Below are 20,100 nucleotides of genomic sequence, written 5' to 3'. Positions count from 1 at the left end.
TTAGTTGTTGAAGGCAAGATTATCATCCTAGAAAGTAAACATGCCATAAATTTGACTTGTAGCTCCAAAATACTCATAAAAATTACCTTATAAGGAAAAGTAAATATAATATATACAAGTTAAACATTCAACATCATAATTAATTAAACATTCAACATTAACATTAGAGTTTCATTTTCAAATATTTTATGCTATGGTTTCAAAAGCATAGTTTTCCTAACATTTTGTATTTTTCATAAAAGAAAGTTCTATTGGATAATGAAACTCAATAAGTTTCAGTTTCTTTTCCTTTTCTAAACATTCTTCATCAATCTTCTCAAACATAGTACAATCCCTCCTTTACATCATAATTTTTTAAATTAATTTCATAGTGTCTAAATAAGTGAAGATAATATGCACTTGCATGCAAAGATTTATTTATAAAGCTGATAATTTCATCTCTCATCATTGATTTTCTAAATAAGTTCATAATTAAGAAAAGATCAGTGATGTTATATTAGAAAATAATTATAAAGTTAAATAATTAAATTTTAAATTAGAGAAGGTTTAGAAATATCATATTTTCTTAATATTATTAAAGTTACATTTAATCTTCAGTTTTTTGCCATCCAAGTCCTCGTTTATGAAACTTATTGTGGGAGGAGAATGCAAAAATCAAAATGAAAGAAAGGGGTGGAACCAATTACAAATCATTCACCATTTTCCTCAATTACCCTTCTTTGAGTAATCATATTCAACTCACAAAATTTTATAAAATTATTTAAGGTGTCAAATAGGAATAACTAGATTTACGGTGTCAAATAGGAATAACTCTGATGTTTAAGTTAATAAACAATCCGAACGAAGTCAGAGTAAAATCTTAAATTCACAATAAATATGATCACTTACCTCTTACATTTGATCTTTTATTTATAGTTTTTTTAGATGGGCCAAAGATTAGTAAAATGCTTATCTCGGTCCATTTTCAACCCATTATACTAATTGGTAGTTATCCTCAACCTTGATTCTTGATGTTCCTTAAGAAGTACCTTCTTGCTAAGATCGTTCGTCTAGCCTACACTCATACTTGGCCAGATAGTTTTTATATTTATTTTGATCGGATTTAAGTGTTTAGCTTGTTAGATTGTCCACTCTTCTTTATTTGTCGGGATCTTCAAGCCATACGATACACAAACAATTTCTACCAAAAATTGACAAAAAAAAATATAGAAAAAATCAAATATAGATAAACTCCTATATATTTTTATTGATGTCATAATCATAAGAAATTTTAATAGAGTAAATTCTTTTACTTTGAATTGAAAATTTAAATACAAGGAAAAAAAAATATTCAAGTTCCACAATAGACAATTCTCTCTCAATTCTTTATTAGAACTTTTGGTTGTTGAAATTCCAATGCAAAGTAGGCCTTTCTCTCCTCATCATATCTTGATTGTAACGTCAACCAAATTGGATTATAATTTCTTTATCTTTAATCATATCCGTATTTTCTGTTTTGTCAATTTTTTAGTAGAAACTGTTGAAAAATAATGTTATGATATTAGTTTTCAACATTTTAATTTTTTTTATTCAATTAAAAAAAATAAATATATCACCTCAACAAATTACAATTAATTTTAAATACTAGTCTTAAAATTATCTACATGACTTTTAAGCTTTTAATAAAATATGCATATTAGTACGAAAAGTACAAAGAAATAAATAAAACTGGATTGAGCATTGAGTAGGCTTTCCTTTACTTTCACTCATTCAGAATTCCTCTTCACTTTGGTTTTTCCTTGAAATAAATTGCAGCAGTTGCTTTCTCATCATCATCATCGATTGTGACTCATTGCCTATTTCCTCGGTCATTTGCCAAAATCTCTAACTTTTCTTTGGACAGAAAATTTCAAAATTTTCAAATATTTAAGCATATTAAACCTGAACTGATTTTATATCAAACTATTGCATTATTCATTGAGAAAAGCAGAGAGACAAGATGCTGCATGCATTGATGCATATACAGTAAAGACATTCCAACTTCTAATCAAAACTGTATCTCCTTGATATTTCCTTATATTCATAACTTGAAGTTTGAATCTAAATGGATAAAGATAGAAGATGTTGCATTATGAAACTGTGGAGGAAAAATTGACAGCAGGAAAGAAAAGGCATATAGATAGAGCTTATATAGCATTATCAAAAGGGTGAGAGGAGATTGAACCCAACTCAACTATAGAGTGTAACCATCACTATGTTCCTATTACTCTCACCAGAGTCACCATCATTGAATTGTGCTCTCTTTACAGTAACCGTATGCAAATCCAAATATATAACATGCATCTTCAAACTGTGTATGCTTGCTGAATTGTGTCTACATCAATCCCCTTCAATTTCAAAACTGATTCTACATGACCCTTTAGTGTATGCAATTCTCGCAGCCTGCAAAAACAATTAGAAAGCAAAAAGTAAGAATTCAATTAGAAACAGTTTCTGTCACAATGGCAATGTAGTGACGTTTCTCTACCTAGCAATTTCGGCTCTCCTTTTAGCTTCTTCAGCCATTTGATTGAGTTCATTGAAATGTGTGCGCTCGGTGAACATCTTGGTGTCAGGTGGCTGTAATCCATGCAATGTTCTTTGTGCATGTGCCCATTGAAGTTCCCTTTGCTCCTTTCCAAAGTCCTTTTGTCTTGTAAATGCAATCTGCATGATGATCAAATACATGAGCATGGACCCAAAATTCATACCATAACAAATCTAAAACTTACCCTTTGCTCGATCACAAGCTCCCAAGCCCTCCCACTCAAAGCATATCGAATTAAAAACTTGATGGGGTCAAGTGGGATGTAGAATATTATGTTATATAGCCATATTACACCAGCCCAACCCCAACCTATGCCTTCAATGGCAGCAAAGCTCCAGTTCGCATATACCGCAATCAATGTAGCAATCTGCCAATACCAGATCAATCACCAAAGTCATCCCTTCTTCAATCTTTTCATGTAATTGGAAAATTTGTAACAACACAAAATAAGTGCTTAAAAGGCTTACAAGCTGGGCAATCACGAAAGCTGTCATCAGCAAAATACCAGGACGTTCAACATAGGACCAACCCCGAGACCGAGTCACAAATATAAGGGCCTGACTAATGATGCTCACTTGAAGATAGATTGCCGAGGCTAGTTTTCGGATATCATCATGAGCAGTTTTTTCGAGGGTAGAGACTCCAAAAACTCGCTTCACAGATGATAGGTAAGATAAATCAATGAAACATCCGAAATCAAGGAATGGAATAAATTGGCATTGACACAATTTATTAGGAAACATTAAATTATAATACTCAGTGAATCATCGGATTCATTCCTGGTATAACAGAAGTTACATATGACCAAATCGAAATAAATTACAGAACAAACTAATGACTGTCAAAAGATGTACCGGGAAGAAATCAGTTTTGTATGCTGCCCAAAAGAATATGACTGTCATCATTGCCAAGTAACTTCCAAGCACAATGCCAGTAGTAAATATCTCTGCTAGCTTCCAGCTATCAGGCAGAGGTGATGGTTTTACTCGATCTTTTGAAATTGTCATGATAGTACCTTTAAAATCAGAGACCATAACATTAGCAGCTAATAAACTACAGACACAGATGCAAGTTGAGGGAGAAGAAACAACTGACCATCATTTAGAATGGCGATAATGAGAACCATAAAAGGTGGAAAATCAAACTTCCATATGAGAGCTAGTAACATGAAACCAAGCTGCAAGCATGTCAAAGATGCAAAACATGGTAAGAATATTGGACCAATCCCCAAGACCTATCTCGTCAATGATGACACCTAAGGTAGAAATATATTCCAGAGCTGAGTTCACTTACTACTATACGAATTGTAATAGAGACAGCATAAATCTGCATGAAATAATAACAAATGGGTCAAATGGTATTATAAGCACCAGTATTTGGCCAAGTGCACAAAGCCTAAACAAAACAAACTTCCTCAAAAATCAATAGAAAATACGATGAAATACTATCATGGCATAAGTAACAAGTGATTAAATAAGGAAAAGTTCAATTGCTCACTGTATAATTTTTCATTCTCTGGAAGATGGCTCGACTTGTCAACACTGCACTAATAATAACACTAAGGCCAGGTTCTGTTAAAACAATATCAGATGCACTCCGAGCTGCATCAGTTGCATCAGCAACAGCTATACCAATGTCAGCCTTCTTGAGTGCAGGTGCGTCATTCACTCCATCACCAGTCATTCCACAAATATGTTTCCTGGCTTGCAAACGTTTCACAATCTCGTACTTGTGCTCTGGCAAAATATAAATCAATATGAGAAAACAAGCGCATTTTGATCAATTACTTCCAATTGATAATCAATCTTTCATCCAATACATGATCACCAATAGTATTAAAAACAATCAATTGCAAACATGAAGATAGAAACACACCAGGAAAAACACCAGCGAACCCGTCTGCTTTTTCAATCAGTTCATCAATAGGTAATGCAGATATTGATTCATCCTTGTCCTGCCCAAGCAATGCAGATGAAGGATACATGTTGGTACCCATTCCCAAGCGCCGGCCAGTTTCCTTTCCTATGGCTAGCTGATCCCCTGAAAAAGAAAATAAGGAAGAAATAAATGAGATCACGAGGAGTATATGGTGTTAATAAGATTAGACAAATATACTGGTGCAAAATCAGACTCATCTTCTCCAAGTGCAGAATATAAACATGATACTTAGAAAGGATATGGTTGAAAATGACCTGTAAATCTAAGCACAAGAAAAAACATTCATCTACTAGCATATTTGTTTTGAGTCAATTAAATCAAGCTCAATCATGACTCTTCACCAAAAATCCACATGATTCGTTCAGTCGCCCAATAACATTTTCTGAATCCAACAAATAATTAGCCCTCATTTATATCCAAAAAAGATGCAAACTGCTTGTTCCCAATATTTGAATAATTAACTAACTATCTATAAAGATTAAAGAAAAGTTATGTAAATCGCACAAATACAAGAAACTTAAGGTTTTCATCATATATGTAACGTACCTGTAATCATTTTAACATTCACTCCAAGGTTAAGTGCCCTGCGTATTGTTTCTGCACTGTCATGCCTAGGAGGGTCAAACAGAGGCAAAAGGCCAATAAACTGCCATGGGCCACCTGGACTCTCTTTCTTTCCATCTGGAACGTCCTGTATAAAACGGAGAAACCAAGTAAATATCTCTAGCATGAAGTACATATATATATTAGTCTAGTATGATGTGATAGTGTATGCAATGAATCAATTACCTGGAATGCTACTGCAAGGGTACGTAAACCACGCTCTGCAAATTTATCTATAACTGCATGAACTCTACGTTCAATGTCTGATTTATTGTGTGCAAGATTAAGGATCTAGCAGTCATGGCATAATTGTATAAATCAGAATGAGAGTAATAAGCAAGACTTCAACAGAAATTCATGAGAAAAAATGCTAGTAGGTTACCTGTTCTGGTGCACCTTTGCTTACTCTATGCATTTTACCATCACGATCAATATATGTCAATGCCGTTCTCTTATCAGTGGGATTGAAAGGAAGAAAATGGACTTCTCTGATACCAAGACGAGCCTTGATAGAAGCAAGATAGAAAAGAAAATTAATGTACAAACATGAATACAGAACAAAAATTATGATGCAGTGCAGATTATAGCTACTCAGGATTCAAGATAATAAAGATGCCCTCAAAGGAATCATGGTGAATAACATATCAACGACTAACCTCTTTTGGATCAGCTAACATCCCAACTATGGCAGTGTCTATTGCATCTTGATTCTCAAGTCTTGAAGCTTGAGCAGCCATCAAAACAACAGTATCCACATCCACGCCTTTTGCAAAAACCTTATTGGTTTAAAAATTTAATTAGAAAATGTGCATATGATTCAATAGTCACAGTCTCAACAGTGCAAGTAAAACCATTCAGCATCCAACCTCGATAAGATTTTTGTCAACGGTAAGCTTGTTTAATGTCAACGTCCCTGTCTTATCACTGCAAAGCACATCCATGCCTGCCATTTCCTCAATAGCTGTCATCCGCTTTGTGATAGCCCCCTACAATAATCATATAGCCAATTAATCACTATTTCTAGCTAATGTCCACCAAACATACTCAATTGAACCTAACATACTTGCTGCGATAGCCTATGAGAACCAATGGCCATAGTCACTGAGAGAACCGTGGGCATGGCAATTGGGATTCCACCAATGAGAAGCACAAGAAGGTTATCAATTCCAGGGCGATATTCTCGATCTTGGATGGGATACATAACAATAATCTCAATAAACATCCCCACGGCAATTGAACATATGCAGAAGTTCCCAATTGCAGTCAAGACCTAAATAAGCAGCAGAAAAAAGAACAGATGAAATCTCTTTAAGCACAAAAACAGCATTCAAGAGCAGCAGAAAGTAGAACAGATGAAATCTCCTGAGCACATTAACAACTTTTAGGGGGCTGAAAATATGGTGTCTGCCTTCATGTTACCTTTTGAAAGTGTCCAACTTGATTAGTGGTATCTACAAGGTGAGCAGCTTTCCCAAAGAAAGTATGCACGCCAGTGGCAATTACCACAGCTTCAATTTCTCCTTGTTTACAGGTAGAACCAGAGTACACTCCATCACCAGGGCCCTTCGTAACCGGCAGGGACTCACCAGTGAGAGCAGACTGAAAAAGTGCACAGCAAAGAGGAAAGCATGGTGTAACTGAACCATTTGGAATATATAACATATATAGCAATAAACTAATATGATTTTGAAGGAAAATGAAAAAGGCAAGAATAGTACACAAACCTGATCAATTTTCAAAGGATCTCCTTCAAGTAGACGAGCATCCGCTGGTATAATATCACCAAGTTTAATGCTAACTATGTCACCAGGAACCAGGACTGAGGCATCTTGTTCATTCCATCTACCATCTCGAAGAACCTTTCCAACAAAAGACAAAAAGAAATGAAACGATGAGGGGAAACACAGATAAAAGGCAAATCCTTTGCAAAGAAGAGATTTTACAGCATAAATATCAAAAGCATCAAGTATTAAACTGAAAGAAGCTAGACTTGACACCTTAGCCTTCGGAGCAAGCCGAGCCATGAGGGCAGCCGCAGCATTACCAGCATTATTCTCCTCAATGAAACTAATAGTTGAATTGATGAGAAGCAAGGTGATGATACCAACAAAATCTTGCCAATCAGGGGGCTTCCCCTGCAAAAGAAAAACATACCAAGGAACAAACAATTAATCAGCAACAAGTCACGATTATGGCAATTAAGCAATCCCAAAAGTTGAGTTTGCTCAACTCACCCCTCCATTGGCAAGTGCAATTGCCATTATAGCAGCAGCCTCCATAACCCATGACAGAGGATTCCACATGAACCCCAAGAACTTCAAGAATTTTCTCTCCTGAAAAACACCCAGAAAGATAACTCGCCTCAAAATTCAAACTTTTTAGTGGGACTTATTCTACGCGTACGGGAGAAAAAAAAATAAAAAAGAAGAGTGAAGCTGTGAACCTTTTTCTCTTCAAGCTTGTTGTGGCCAAAAATGACCAACCTTTCCTCAGCCGCCTCGCTGCTGAGACCTTCTTTGCTACATCTCAGGTTCTCGAAAACCTCCTCAACGGGAATGTTCTCCTGCATTCGACAGAGAAAAAAACACAAACACCACAAAGAAAAGAAAAACAGCACAACCCATCAATGAAACCAAAAGAGGCACAACGAGGAAGAGACTCAAAGAGGCTTAGAGTGATTCAGATCTGTTACCAAATCTACAGTTTCCTTCAAAACAGCCTCTAACACTTGGGACTTGTCTCCCATGGTAGACCTCTTCTTCTTCCCCTCCCAACTTTGTCAAACTGCAAACATGATAAAAACAGCTCAGAAATCAGCAGAAGGCGTGCACGGCACAAACGGTGGGAGCTGACAGCAGAAGTAATAAAGCATATTGCAGTACACAGAGAAAGATAAAGAAAGAAAGAAGAGGAAAAAGAAAAATGTTTGCAGTGAAGTTGGACAACCTTAATGGCTGTAACACCAAATTTTGGGATCCAGGACTGAAATGATGTTCAAACTGCAGGTAAAAACACAAAACCACAACAACTACTACTCTGCAGAAAGAACAGAAGCAAGATGGCAGAAAAAGAAACAGTTTTTGCAAATGCAATTGGAAATGTAAGCTTGTAGGAGAAGAACAGAGAGCCAGTAAGTAACTGTAACCACTCACAACTCATTCACCCTTTCATCTTCACTTTCTCTCTTCTTTTTTCCTTTTCTTTTATAGATTTTTTTTTTTTTCTGTTCTTGCTATAATTTATTATTTATTTGCAAAAGAATCATCAGAAAAGACTCCTGATGCAGAATGAATGTCACCCTCTCCAGTGTTAATTAAACTGGATTACTGTTTAATCACGGTTACTGTTGTTAACCACGTTTCGTCTTCTTAAATTATATTTTTTTAAATTAATTGCACGTTTTATTTTTTTTTCATCTATTTTTCCAGTTTTAAGAATTTTTTTACGTTTACTTTATCTTTCTTTTTTTTTTAACAGATTTCGTTTTCAGGAATAAAAATGTTCAAAAAAGTATGGTTACTGAATTAAGAAAATATTTAAAGTATGATTAGATAATAATAGTTATAAACGTCTTTTAGCATATATTTAGTTGTTATTATAAAGGACCAGGTGCTTTTTCTAAATTTAACATAATCACTAATATTTAAATTTTAATGTGTATAGATTAAGTTTATGGGTTAAGTTAATATAAAATATAAAATAAATAGCTGTAACACTTCATTTTGATATAGTACATTAATACTTTTTTTAATACGGAATCACAATTATAATTAATTTTATTAAATACATATTTAATTTATCGACTTTCTAAATAGTTAATTTTGAAACTAACTTTCGTTATTTCATTTTATTTTTAAAATACATTCTTAAGTACTAAGTCTGATATCAACACAATTATCACTAATATTTTTTTAAAATGTTGTTTAAGGGTTTTTTAAATTATAAATATAAATAAAAAAATATTTCAACGAAACATATAATTCATTCTTTATTTTAGTTTTACATCATATTATATATATATATATATATATATATATATATATATATATATATATATATATATATATATATATATATATATATATATATATATAGATAGATATATAGATATTTATGAATTAAAAGTTAGATAAAAAAAGTAAGTGTATAAATGAACAAAAATTAATATTATGTTAAACTTTTAAAAATAAAAGTTAAATAAAAAATGTACTATAAAATACATAAATTATCATACTCCCTTGACAACGTTTCTATTAAATAAATCTATAAACTAAAATTACATAACAAAATTAGAAGACTTAAATTTTCATGAAGCATGGCAAAGTATACAAAATTAAGAAAGTACGAACATGTAAATTTAATTAACTATATTTCTGAATATAACATTCAATTTTTAGCAGTTTATAAATGATAAAATGGTATATTATAATATCCGTAAAACAAAACTGTTTCAATAAATAAATAAATAAATATATATATATATATATATATAAAGAAAAAATTAACATATTTATTTTTAAAGTAAATAATTGTATAAATAAAGTATATATAAAACAATTAATAATGACATAAAGTTTTAAAAAATTCATAGAATAATTATTACAAATTGAAGAAAATTATTTTGTGTCATCATCTTCTTCCACTAAAGTATTAATACTTATTCTTCATTTATTCACACCGTAAAGTAATTATTGTAAAAGAAAAAAAAAACACGAAAGAGATGAGAGAGTAAACTAGTATAAAAAAATTAAATCATATCAAATATAAGTTAAACATAGATTAAATAAAATAAATCATATAGATACATACAAATAGTTGATATTACATTCAATTATCTAGATACATGTCTTTGACATTAAGCTTCATTATAGGTATGCACTTGTAGTAGTATTTATGCTCTGTAGAGTTATAAACATACGGGTTATCATCCTACAATTTACAAGGTTAGTCTCTTTCGCACTTAGGGTCTAATGGTCGGGACATCCTATCATTTTTTTTTTATCATCACCACTCCTTTTTATATGAGTTGAATAATTGGTAGAATATAAGAATACATCCTTATTGACCCCCTAATTGTCAATGCATGCACTAAGATTATCACCTTAATGAATTTCTCCTTGAAATTCTCTCAACACCATCACCATGCTTGTCCAAACGCATAATTATCACCACAAATAATACTAAATAACATTATAAGAATACATTAGTTCAATAACAAATCAATTTCAAACAACCAAAGAAGAACAACATATCCAACATACAAAATGGTGCTCAAAGATGGCATTCAACACCAAACCTTTCACAAAAAGTGACAGTTTTGATGCTCAATGTCATTCTTCTCGCAAAAGTTGTGCTTAATGGTGTCTTGTTGCCACCCAACATCAAGGAATTCGCAAAAGTTGTGCTTAATGGTCCCAATGTTAAAATGTTGTCAGACCTACACAATGAGGTTGGTCTCCAACATTAGTTTGTCACCACTCAAAGCTATATCAGACACCAACAGACGAAATTATATGATATTAGATAAATAAGACCTTTTAAATTGATCTATTTGGTATTCCCTTCTTATTACTTTGGTCAAAAATAGGTTTTGATATTAGGACACTTGCCAATTGGCTCAATTGTTCAGATTCTAATTTCTTCAATCAACACAAAATCAATCAAAATACTTAAACATGACAATCATTCAAAACATACCAAATTCATCATAAATAATCAAATTACATCCTCAATTGCATTAGAGCAACCATATAAAAATAATCAAATTATCAAACCCATGCACACCTAAAACAACTAGCTTCCCTTACTTGACCCCAACTACAAACAAGACCCTAACCAGTGAAGCTCCTCCCAACTTGCATATTGTTTTATTTACACATAAAAATATCACAAGAATGATCAAGACATATTGTTATGATCACTAATCAATAGAGACTCGTGTAGATGATTAAAAAGATGCATGCAATTGAAAGAAAGCTCACATACAACAATTAACAAAAAAAAATCAAGAAAAAAAGTTACTGACTAGAAAGATTATGTGTTTTAAAATAATGAAATTCGCTCATAACAAAACTATTTATATTAAAACCTTTGAATATTAAAATATTTGAATCTCATTATTTTTAAAGCATTATCGCTTTTAAAATGTCATTTTCTAGGTTTTTACAATCTCTCCAAAAATAATAATTTTCGTTCTAAAAAATTCATTCATTGAGTAGGGAAAAAAAAGGTTTGCTCTCCTCATTCTCTCTTATAACAACCACCTATACTTGACCAAGTTACTATCCCTAACACCTTAACTAACTAAAAACCTTGCCTCAATGTTAAATGATATAATGTTCAATAGTGTAGATTGGTTTAACCATTACTCCCCAAACGTAATTATCAACCTCAATTCCAAAGCTTGAATGATCCTTTATGTCTGGCAAACAATTTGTATCCATTATACTGAACTCGCCTTCCATACGTTTTCCAATACCTTTTGTAGAGCTTTTATCAAAACTTAAAGATAGCCTTGGTCTCAATCTAAAAAAATATGTTAGTTATCATTTCACACCTCCTTTGAATAACACTTAACTAACTTAATCACACAAGACTCGTAACATCCTTATAATAGGTGAACACTCTTAGTTGCCTTATATGTCAACACCCCCATAAAATCATGCCTCTTTTACTAATTTTGGCTAGTAGGTAACAAAGTCCACAACAATATTATTCCACTTCCAAACTTAAACTTACAACTTTTGTATCAAGAAATAGTTATTCTTGCACTCCCTTAATAACACCTTGGTTCAACTTAAAATCACTAGTGTGATCAGTACTTAGCAATCCTAGAGTACTTCACAACCTAGGATTATTTTATTTACCCTTTCCTAAACATTTAAGACATTCATTAACTATAGTTTATTGACTATACAAGTGAAGTCACACTCACAACTTTGCCCCAAGCTTCGATCCTTGAACTTTTCCACCAAATCTAACACCATCCTCATCATAATAGTGACTTGAATCCCTCCTCTATTCAAGCATCTATTATTACTTTCACACTTCAAGGTTGACACCACAATTCAAAACCATTGCTTGGTTCATCTCCAGTCCAACTTTCCCTGTGAAAGTCCACACTATTAGTTTTTGATGATCACTAAACACCTTTAACTAATCCTCGCAAAGATGACATCTCCACCATTTAAAGAATTCCCTATCAGATTAACCATCAGGTCATTAGTAAGCTAGCTCTTCTCATGTACCTCCCACTATTGAGAAACATAATTTATCACCATTTGGCTTTGCCACTTGGATCCACATACATTTTTATTTCTGGTGTGTTGAGTCATAATAGATCTCAAAGACCTTCAAGTGCCAACAATGATCAAAATTGAAGTTCCAATCATATTCTTCTTAAACATCCTGAAAAACTCTCTTCACACTTCTTTGTCAACTTCAAAAAGGTAATCCTTTTACGTTAACTGTGTTAACTGTGATAAGGAAACAACACATTTGATAAACCTCATTCAAAACTTCTATAAAACTTATAAAACCCTTGGAATTTCCTTTTCTCAACATTGTTTCCATTCATTAGAACAACATTTATAATAACCATTTCTCCCTTAGCCAAAATTTACACTTGAATAAATTAACATACACTTATTTATAATAACCATTTCTTATAACCACTATTTTTTTTTAGCAACTTCTACGCCTGGTTATTCTACTCCACGCTCTCAAAAAAGCCAACCAATAAGGAACTATTAGCACTAGTTATGCTCTAGACACCAATGCAATAATGAACCTCACCACTTCTAGGTGGTTGTCCTTGCATCTACTTCGGAACACATTTAAAAAACTTCCAACATTACAATTCTTTGTGTTTGTTCTTCATTGGCCCTTGCCAAACAACACTCGCTCACATAACACTCTGCCCTTTCTTTTCAACTTGATTTACACTCATTGCACATCCATTGACTTACCCTTTTTAAAACATCGAACAACACCTCTTTGGTACCACAATCCACCAAAATGAAATTGGAAGGCAACCAATTCATCCACGAGATTATTTCCCAACCTTGCAAAGGAAACAAATCAAATTGACTTTAACTATGGATCTTTTGACCACCATAAGGCATGTCATACACCAAAGTAGTCATCGACTGATCAAAGCTATCACAAAACCACCCTTTCAAGCTCTAACTCAATTGTAGACAATCCAACTCATTTACACGTGCATGTAACACAAAGGAGTGTGTTGCCCAAACCTAACCAAAATGCTTAGCACTTCCACCATTTATGTAACATCATGTTGAATGCGACCATTTGTAATAATGACTTCAACATTAGATATTGCAAACACCCTTCCAACTACTCAAGACATTTCCCTTCCTTTTTTTCCTTGACTATGCTCTGGAATTAATAGATGTCATTCCCTACAAGAACAATCTTAACAATGTGCTTCTCCCTCTAACACTTGAAACCTCGACCTCATGTTCAAAATCAAACATTTCTCCCATGTGAGTAACTTTACTAATTGACTTTGATTATCGTTATTGTTGAGAATATTCATTACCTCCTACTGATATTGATATGAGTATGAAACACTTAATATACTTCCTTCTTATCAAAAGATTATTTTCCTCCTCACTTAGAAAACACCACTATGCTTGACTGATCTTTAAAGGTCTGCCTCATCTTAGCCTCCCACCAAAGATTTTCCTTTCCTATACACTTCATGGTTTCTACCATTTTTAGCTTTAACCTCAAACCTTCCATAACTACCTACCTTCAGGCCTCAAATATTGTCGAAATGTAGAACCCAATTAATTTCTCAAACCCTCTTTACACAAGCAGATACCAATATCCCCTTATTCTAACCTCTGAACTTAACTTCTCTTACAAAACTTGTGAAATTCGATCCCAGGAACCTGTTCTTGAAGCTCCCTCAATCCAAAATGTTGCTTATAAACTTCAACATCTTTTCTCATCCTTTGAAACCCAAAACTTAGGTTTTCTAACTCACTAAACTCCAAAACACTACATCTCCATATCTTCAAGGCAAGAAATTGTCTCAAAGGCCTTATCATATTCTTATAAAGGTAAGCAAGTCAAGTTATCCTTGAATCTGTATTCCTATACCACTATAAAGAACTTTAACACAAACAATAGAGGTAAAAAAACTCTACTTTAACTCTAACAAACCCAACATCTTTTTTTTTCACTAAACCTTCAAAATTAAGAAAAGAAATTATCTTTGATATAGTCATGAGTGTGAATTCTCATCACTCTTATCAAGAGATTTTTTTTCTTAATACTTTTAGTTTGATACACAAACTCTACAATCTAAATTTAAATTCTTAAACTTTGCAAGACAGGACAAACCCACAACTCTCAAGTCATCCTATGAACTAATTGCTCTGGTACCAAAATGTAACATCTAAATATTTTAGCAACTTACAATTGATAAAATAAGACATTATAAGATTAACAAAACAAAATAGATTGCCTCAAAATATATATATATATATATATATATATATATATATATATATACACACACACTAATACAGTTATTTCCAAAAGTAAATAACAGTAAAAATAAAATGTATATAAAATAACTAAGGATGACTTAGAGTTTTAGAAAACTTCTATGTAAAATAACTACTACAAATCGATAAACATTACTTTGCATCATCATCACCCTCCACTAAAGGCACATCAACACTTACCTTCATGTACTCACATCGTGAAGTGATAATCGTAAAAGAGATAAACAAACACAAGAAAACCCAAAGGAGACGACATGGTAAGTTAGTATGCAAAAAAAAGTTATTCTAAAACAATTAAATCATATCAAATATAAGTTAAACATCAATTAAAGACAATAAATCATAGATACGTACAAATAGCTGACATTAGACTCAATTATCCAGTATATGTCTGTGACATTGGGCTTCATTGTAAGTGTGCACTTATGGTAGCATTTATGCTCTACAAAGTAAAAAAAACATATGGGCTATGACCATACCACTCACAGGGTTAGTCACCTTCGCACCTAAGACCACAACAGTTCAATGATAGGACCTCCTACCATTTTCTCTCCTCCCACCATGTTAGAAAACATGGAACAAGTCATTCAAACACTACCAATGTGTATAGTCCACCATTAACAATTTAGACGACATTATAAAAGAAGATCAAATTGAACATAAATTACCAAAATTATGACCACATTGAACACCCAAATACAATTATTCCCACATTGAACAAAGTCAACGAAAATTGAGATCACAAAAGTATTTAAGTCTTTTTTTTAATTATTTGATTTTCAAGCAAAGTAGAGTAAATTTCTCTTTATTTTAAATATTTTTTGTTTTTTTTTTCTTATGAAATTCTCATTATATTTTGCAAGTTTAGTTGAGAAAAGTTATCATCTCAACTTGATTAAATTGGCACTAAAATTTTATTATGTTTGGATGTTTTTCTTTGAGATCTTAAATTTTTAATAATTTTATTGTTTGGATTAAAAGTTTTTTCTAATAAAGGAATTTAAGGTAAGGTGAGTTATTTATGTTTTCTATAGGACCTTGTGATAGATAATTCAGATGTAAATGCGACTTGGTCATTTAGTTTCTACGGGGAATTTATCTTATTTGAAAACTATTTAAATATCGTGTTGAGTTTTGTTTGATAAAATGATTATTTTAAAATATTCTAAATCCTATTATTAAGAACGTGTTATATTGATTAGATAATGCGTGTTAGATATAGAGTTTCTTAATCTAAATTTTTAATAAGTTTTAGTTAAGTATAGTTAAGTATACTAATTAAATTGTTATATATATATATATATATATATATATATATATATATATATATATAATATCTAAAATGATGTGATTGGTAGTCATAATGTTAAACATTTTATTAAAGACATTAATTATTTATTTATTAGCAGAAATACAGGTATCATTGTATATATATACTTAATTTTTTATTATATTATATTATTTTAAATAATTAAAATTTAATATCTATATTAATTTTAATTTTATATATTTAATATATTTGATGTGTAGCATAATTTAAATGAAAATAGTTTTAAAAAATAATATAAATTCCATATGTATATGAAAGAGAGGAAAAAAATAGAAAAAGTAATTCTATCATGTAATAATAATAATAAATAGTTACCTTTATAGAAAGCACTGTGGTAAAAAAAAGATTTAGCTTTGATTATTTTCACGTTATATTTTGATTCTCCAACAAAAACATATCAAGGTAAGGTAATAAATGGAAGTTTTAGGCTTTGGTTTTTAACTAAAGCATATTTTTCATAGATAGATTTCGGTTTGAGAAGAAACTGAAATCTATATGTGACAAAAAAAATTAAAATAATTTAAATACAAAAATGGGAACGTGTTTTGAACAATGGAATACAAAAATGGGAGGAAACATATGTATGGGGGTGAGCAACAAAATAAGTAATGTATGGATAGTGGAAGGAAAATGTGTGAGCAATGAATCAAGGTGACCAATGTGTCAGTATTGAAGCAAGTCATGATCTTGACGAACCTCAACGAAGACCAAAACACTTCACTTTGTGTCGGTTCATTGCGAACAAAATGCAAGAAAGAGGAAAACGAACCTCCAAGTAACAAAAGATGGTTTGTGGTGACCAAGAATAAAAATTGGGAGGAGAGGAGAACAAGATGCTTCGTGACAAGAAGATACAAGAACAAAAGGCTTCATATAGTGACCAACAATGACAATGGAGAAGGACTTAGTGTGGAGAGAAGACTAAAAATGGTCTATTTGGTTGTAATGGAGAAGGGAAAGTGTGGGTTTTCGCAAGTGCATAAGAGATACAAAGGTTCTAAAGCAACGCAATATTGTGGCAAGGAAGTAACTTTTCTAAAGATTTAACCTTATGCAGAAGAATAAGTTTCACTTCTTTGTAAAACTCAAGCCTATAGTTGTGCAAATATTTTAAAACATGTCACTACGTCATTATAGGTTTCAATTCTTAATATAACCTTCGATTATTTTAAAACCAAAATCTATAGTTTTGCAAATAATTTCAAAGTGTTTTGAAAGATTATTAAGATAAGATCGTCTATGAGTCATTTATTTTAAAGTTTAACAAAGCATTTAATAAATGGTATCTATCAATATGATTGTCTAGGATAATGTGTTAAATAATATCTATATCTAGACAATATCTTAAACGCAAACAATATAGACTACTTTAAATGACTTGATAAATAGACCAACATAAATGGTATAGTATACAGACCATGCTAAATGATATAATGAACGTCTAACGTTTTAAATCCAGATGTACAAATAATACTTTTGTTTGTTGTGTTGTTTCTCTTTATTTGTGTAGATCCATAAAAGATAAATGCTTTATTCAACAGTTCTATGTCAGAAGAACGTTAAGAGATATGAAGACATTCTGGAAAATGTTTCTTCAATGCTTTGTGCTTGCCCAATCCATACAACTAGCACAATTGCGTCTGCAAAAGCAACATAACATCTGACCTCGCACAAAAAAGCTACACACCCACATCAAAGTCAATGCTTTTGAGTAATAGATATTTTTCCGAAGCTGTCTATATAAAGAAAACCACATGAAGAGAATAAAACAAGAACTAATTGCATATATTATCATGGTGCCAAAATTCTATTGCATCATCTAGCTCTTTGAAAAAGAAAACCCTTTGTAACAAATTTTCCAGATATACTTTGTATTGATCTAAATCCTCTATAAGAGAGTTTTTCAATTTATACTTTTTAATATATATATATATATATATATATATATATATATATATATATATTGTTTTCTGATAATGAAAAGTAATTTAAAATACTTAGTTGTTTAATTCAGGAAGAATTAAACGTTTATAGTTACTTGGACTATCTTATACCAAGAGTGGTTATACTTGTTGTAAACTAAAAATAATAATACTGATGGTATCTTTTTAAAGATAATGAAATTTTTTAAGAGATTTTAAAGAAAAATTGAATATAATTTAGTTTGAATGAAGAAAGTATAAAAACAAGTCTTTCCCTATATTATTTTTTTACTAGCTTTCTAAATGTTTTTAAAAATTCCTTAAATCTTTAACATTGTCTATTGATCCTGTAAACAAGGTCTAGAACTAATTTACGAAAAGTTTTTAAAACTTCATTCAAACTTTTTCTTTTAGAATTTATCTGTTATTTCAAAAATTTCATTTCTTTTTTCAAACGGAAACATATTAGATGAAATAAATCATCTTTGTGCCCCTAAATTGTAATAAAGTAATAACTTTCTATCTCTATTTTTTTTTCTTTTTATTTTATTGTTAGAATTGAATGTGAAAACATTACTATTTTAAAATAGAATATGAACATAAATTATTTATATAAAAGTAGGTAATCTAATTGAAAAAAATTACCCTAACACTATATAAAAATCAAATTTATAAAGTGGGCTTAAATTTAACCATAATGAAATACTTTTACCAGTGGACAGAATTGATTGGTTCGGTAGGCAAATTGTTATTTCACTAATTGATTTTTTTTTCTTCGCTAGTAATGTATTTTTGTGTAGAAAAACATGAAAAGTTCCGCTGTGATTTTCAGTTTATTTAAATTCTGAGGGGACATTTGACATGGAAGAAAAAAATCAACTTGTACAATATTGTTGTCACTACATTAATTACAAAAAAATAGGGTTCCAAAAGTTAATTATGAGAGAAGAAAAAATCATGTTTAAAATAAATTAATTTTAAAAGATCAATTTATAACACGGACAGTATTTCTATTTAAAAGTAACCTTATTGTTTGGAGAAAAAACTAAATTCGTTTCAATCTATTTTAAAAATATATAATTTGGAATTTTAAATTTAAGGGGGTAATTTATAAATGTATAAAAGCTTGAATCGTTTTTTTTTTTTGAAATAACTATTTATTGATTCTTTTTCTTTCTGTTTTTTTATTTATTTCTTATTTAATCACGTGACCAAATTTTCCTTAGGAGAAGTTTTTTCTATTTCTTATAAAGTTGACTTTTGATACAATAGAATGGGGCAACCTTTGAATAGGAAGGAAGTTGTTGGTAAATTTGTTGTCCCGTAGTGTAAAACTTAACAAATCAATTTATAAAATATAAATAAAGAGAAGCAATAAAACCCATAAAATTCAACTTTATAAGAGATTTGAATAATTTAAATGAGATTCTAAAGTTAAACATCCTTATTCACCATTAATGGAAATGGCAATGGAAAACGATGAATGTGGGTTTGAGTATAATACTTTTATTTTTATCTTTATATTTAATAAGTTTGAAATTTTTATTTTATGTTTATATTTTTATTGAGAAATGAATATATATGTATTCATGTCATGTTTTTTTATCATGTTAAATATTAATTAAATAATTTATATACAAAAAATAAGAGTGAAAAAATTTAGTATTATAAAATATTTAATATAATCCAATATAAAAAATTATAATTATATAAATATTATTGAACAACAATTGAATAAATATCAAATAAATATAGAAAAAAGAGTAAAAACAATTAAATATGTAATTTAAAACACAAGTTATATGAAATTAAAAGAAAACATGTAAATTTGTTAGATTATAAACTAAGTGTTTTAATAATTTAAAATAAAGATCAATATTGAAAGAATAAGAAACAAATATGTACATTCATTTTACTTTTGTATCTAATTTAAAAAATTGGATCATATCCCTATTTAATCAATTCAAAATTCTTCGTAGAGATTAGAATAATTCTAAACACATGAACTGATTTATTTTTATCATCCTAACCATCAATATCAGCTCCACATAAATATTTATTTTTTCATAAATATTTCTATCATTATTTTATTCAAGAAGGTGTAAACTAGTTTAAGTATGTAACAGTTTTGTTTTTTTCTAGTTCTTAACAAAATATTGTTAGATTCTTATATCTTCTTAGTTTTTTAACCTTATGTTATATTTA

At 30.7% G+C, this 20,100-nt stretch overlaps 1 protein-coding gene across 1 annotated transcript; it reads right to left on the bottom strand.

The window, feature by feature from the left end:
* Positions 1 to 2,020: 2,020 nt before the first annotated feature.
* Positions 2,021 to 8,302, bottom strand: LOC106778754 (ATPase 11, plasma membrane-type). Its single transcript, XM_014666740.2, has 22 exons — positions 8,054 to 8,302; positions 7,800 to 7,891; positions 7,551 to 7,670; positions 7,342 to 7,440; positions 7,105 to 7,242; positions 6,832 to 6,966; positions 6,527 to 6,706; positions 6,171 to 6,377; positions 5,974 to 6,093; positions 5,764 to 5,883; positions 5,490 to 5,612; positions 5,294 to 5,398; positions 5,051 to 5,195; positions 4,442 to 4,606; positions 4,064 to 4,302; positions 3,860 to 3,892; positions 3,662 to 3,743; positions 3,421 to 3,581; positions 3,034 to 3,219; positions 2,751 to 2,933; positions 2,507 to 2,685; positions 2,021 to 2,421 (listed from the first exon to the last, which is right to left on the bottom strand). The coding sequence occupies exons 2-22, from the start codon at positions 7,851 to 7,853 to the stop codon at positions 2,325 to 2,327; spliced, it is 2,871 nt and encodes a 956-aa protein (XP_014522226.1). The 5' UTR covers positions 7,854 to 7,891; positions 8,054 to 8,302; the 3' UTR covers positions 2,021 to 2,324.
* Between the last annotated feature and the right edge of the window lie 11,798 nt (positions 8,303 to 20,100).

Source organism: Vigna radiata, unplaced genomic scaffold, assembly GCF_000741045.1.
Source record: "Vigna radiata var. radiata cultivar VC1973A unplaced genomic scaffold, Vradiata_ver6 scaffold_349, whole genome shotgun sequence".
Taxonomy (NCBI): domain Eukaryota; kingdom Viridiplantae; phylum Streptophyta; class Magnoliopsida; order Fabales; family Fabaceae; genus Vigna; species Vigna radiata.
Note: the sequence above shows the minus strand (reverse complement) of the source record. Positions and strands in the feature narration are given on the sequence as shown.

What these genes read in the sequence shown, in the direction of transcription:
- LOC106778754 (XM_014666740.2), bottom strand. Translation starts at nt 7,853, where the DNA reads ATGGGAGACAAGTCCCAAGTGTTAGAGGCTGTTTTGAAGGAAACTGTA. An exon ending in ATCCTTTGAAAATTGATCAG is followed by an intron (nt 6,707 to 6,831) that starts GTTTGTGTACTA and finishes GCACTTTTTCAG; the next exon opens with TCTGCTCTCACTGGTGAGTC. An exon ending in ACAAAACTGATTTCTTCCCG is followed by an intron (nt 3,220 to 3,420) that starts GTACATCTTTTG and finishes TCATCTGTGAAG; the next exon opens with CGAGTTTTTGGAGTCTCTAC.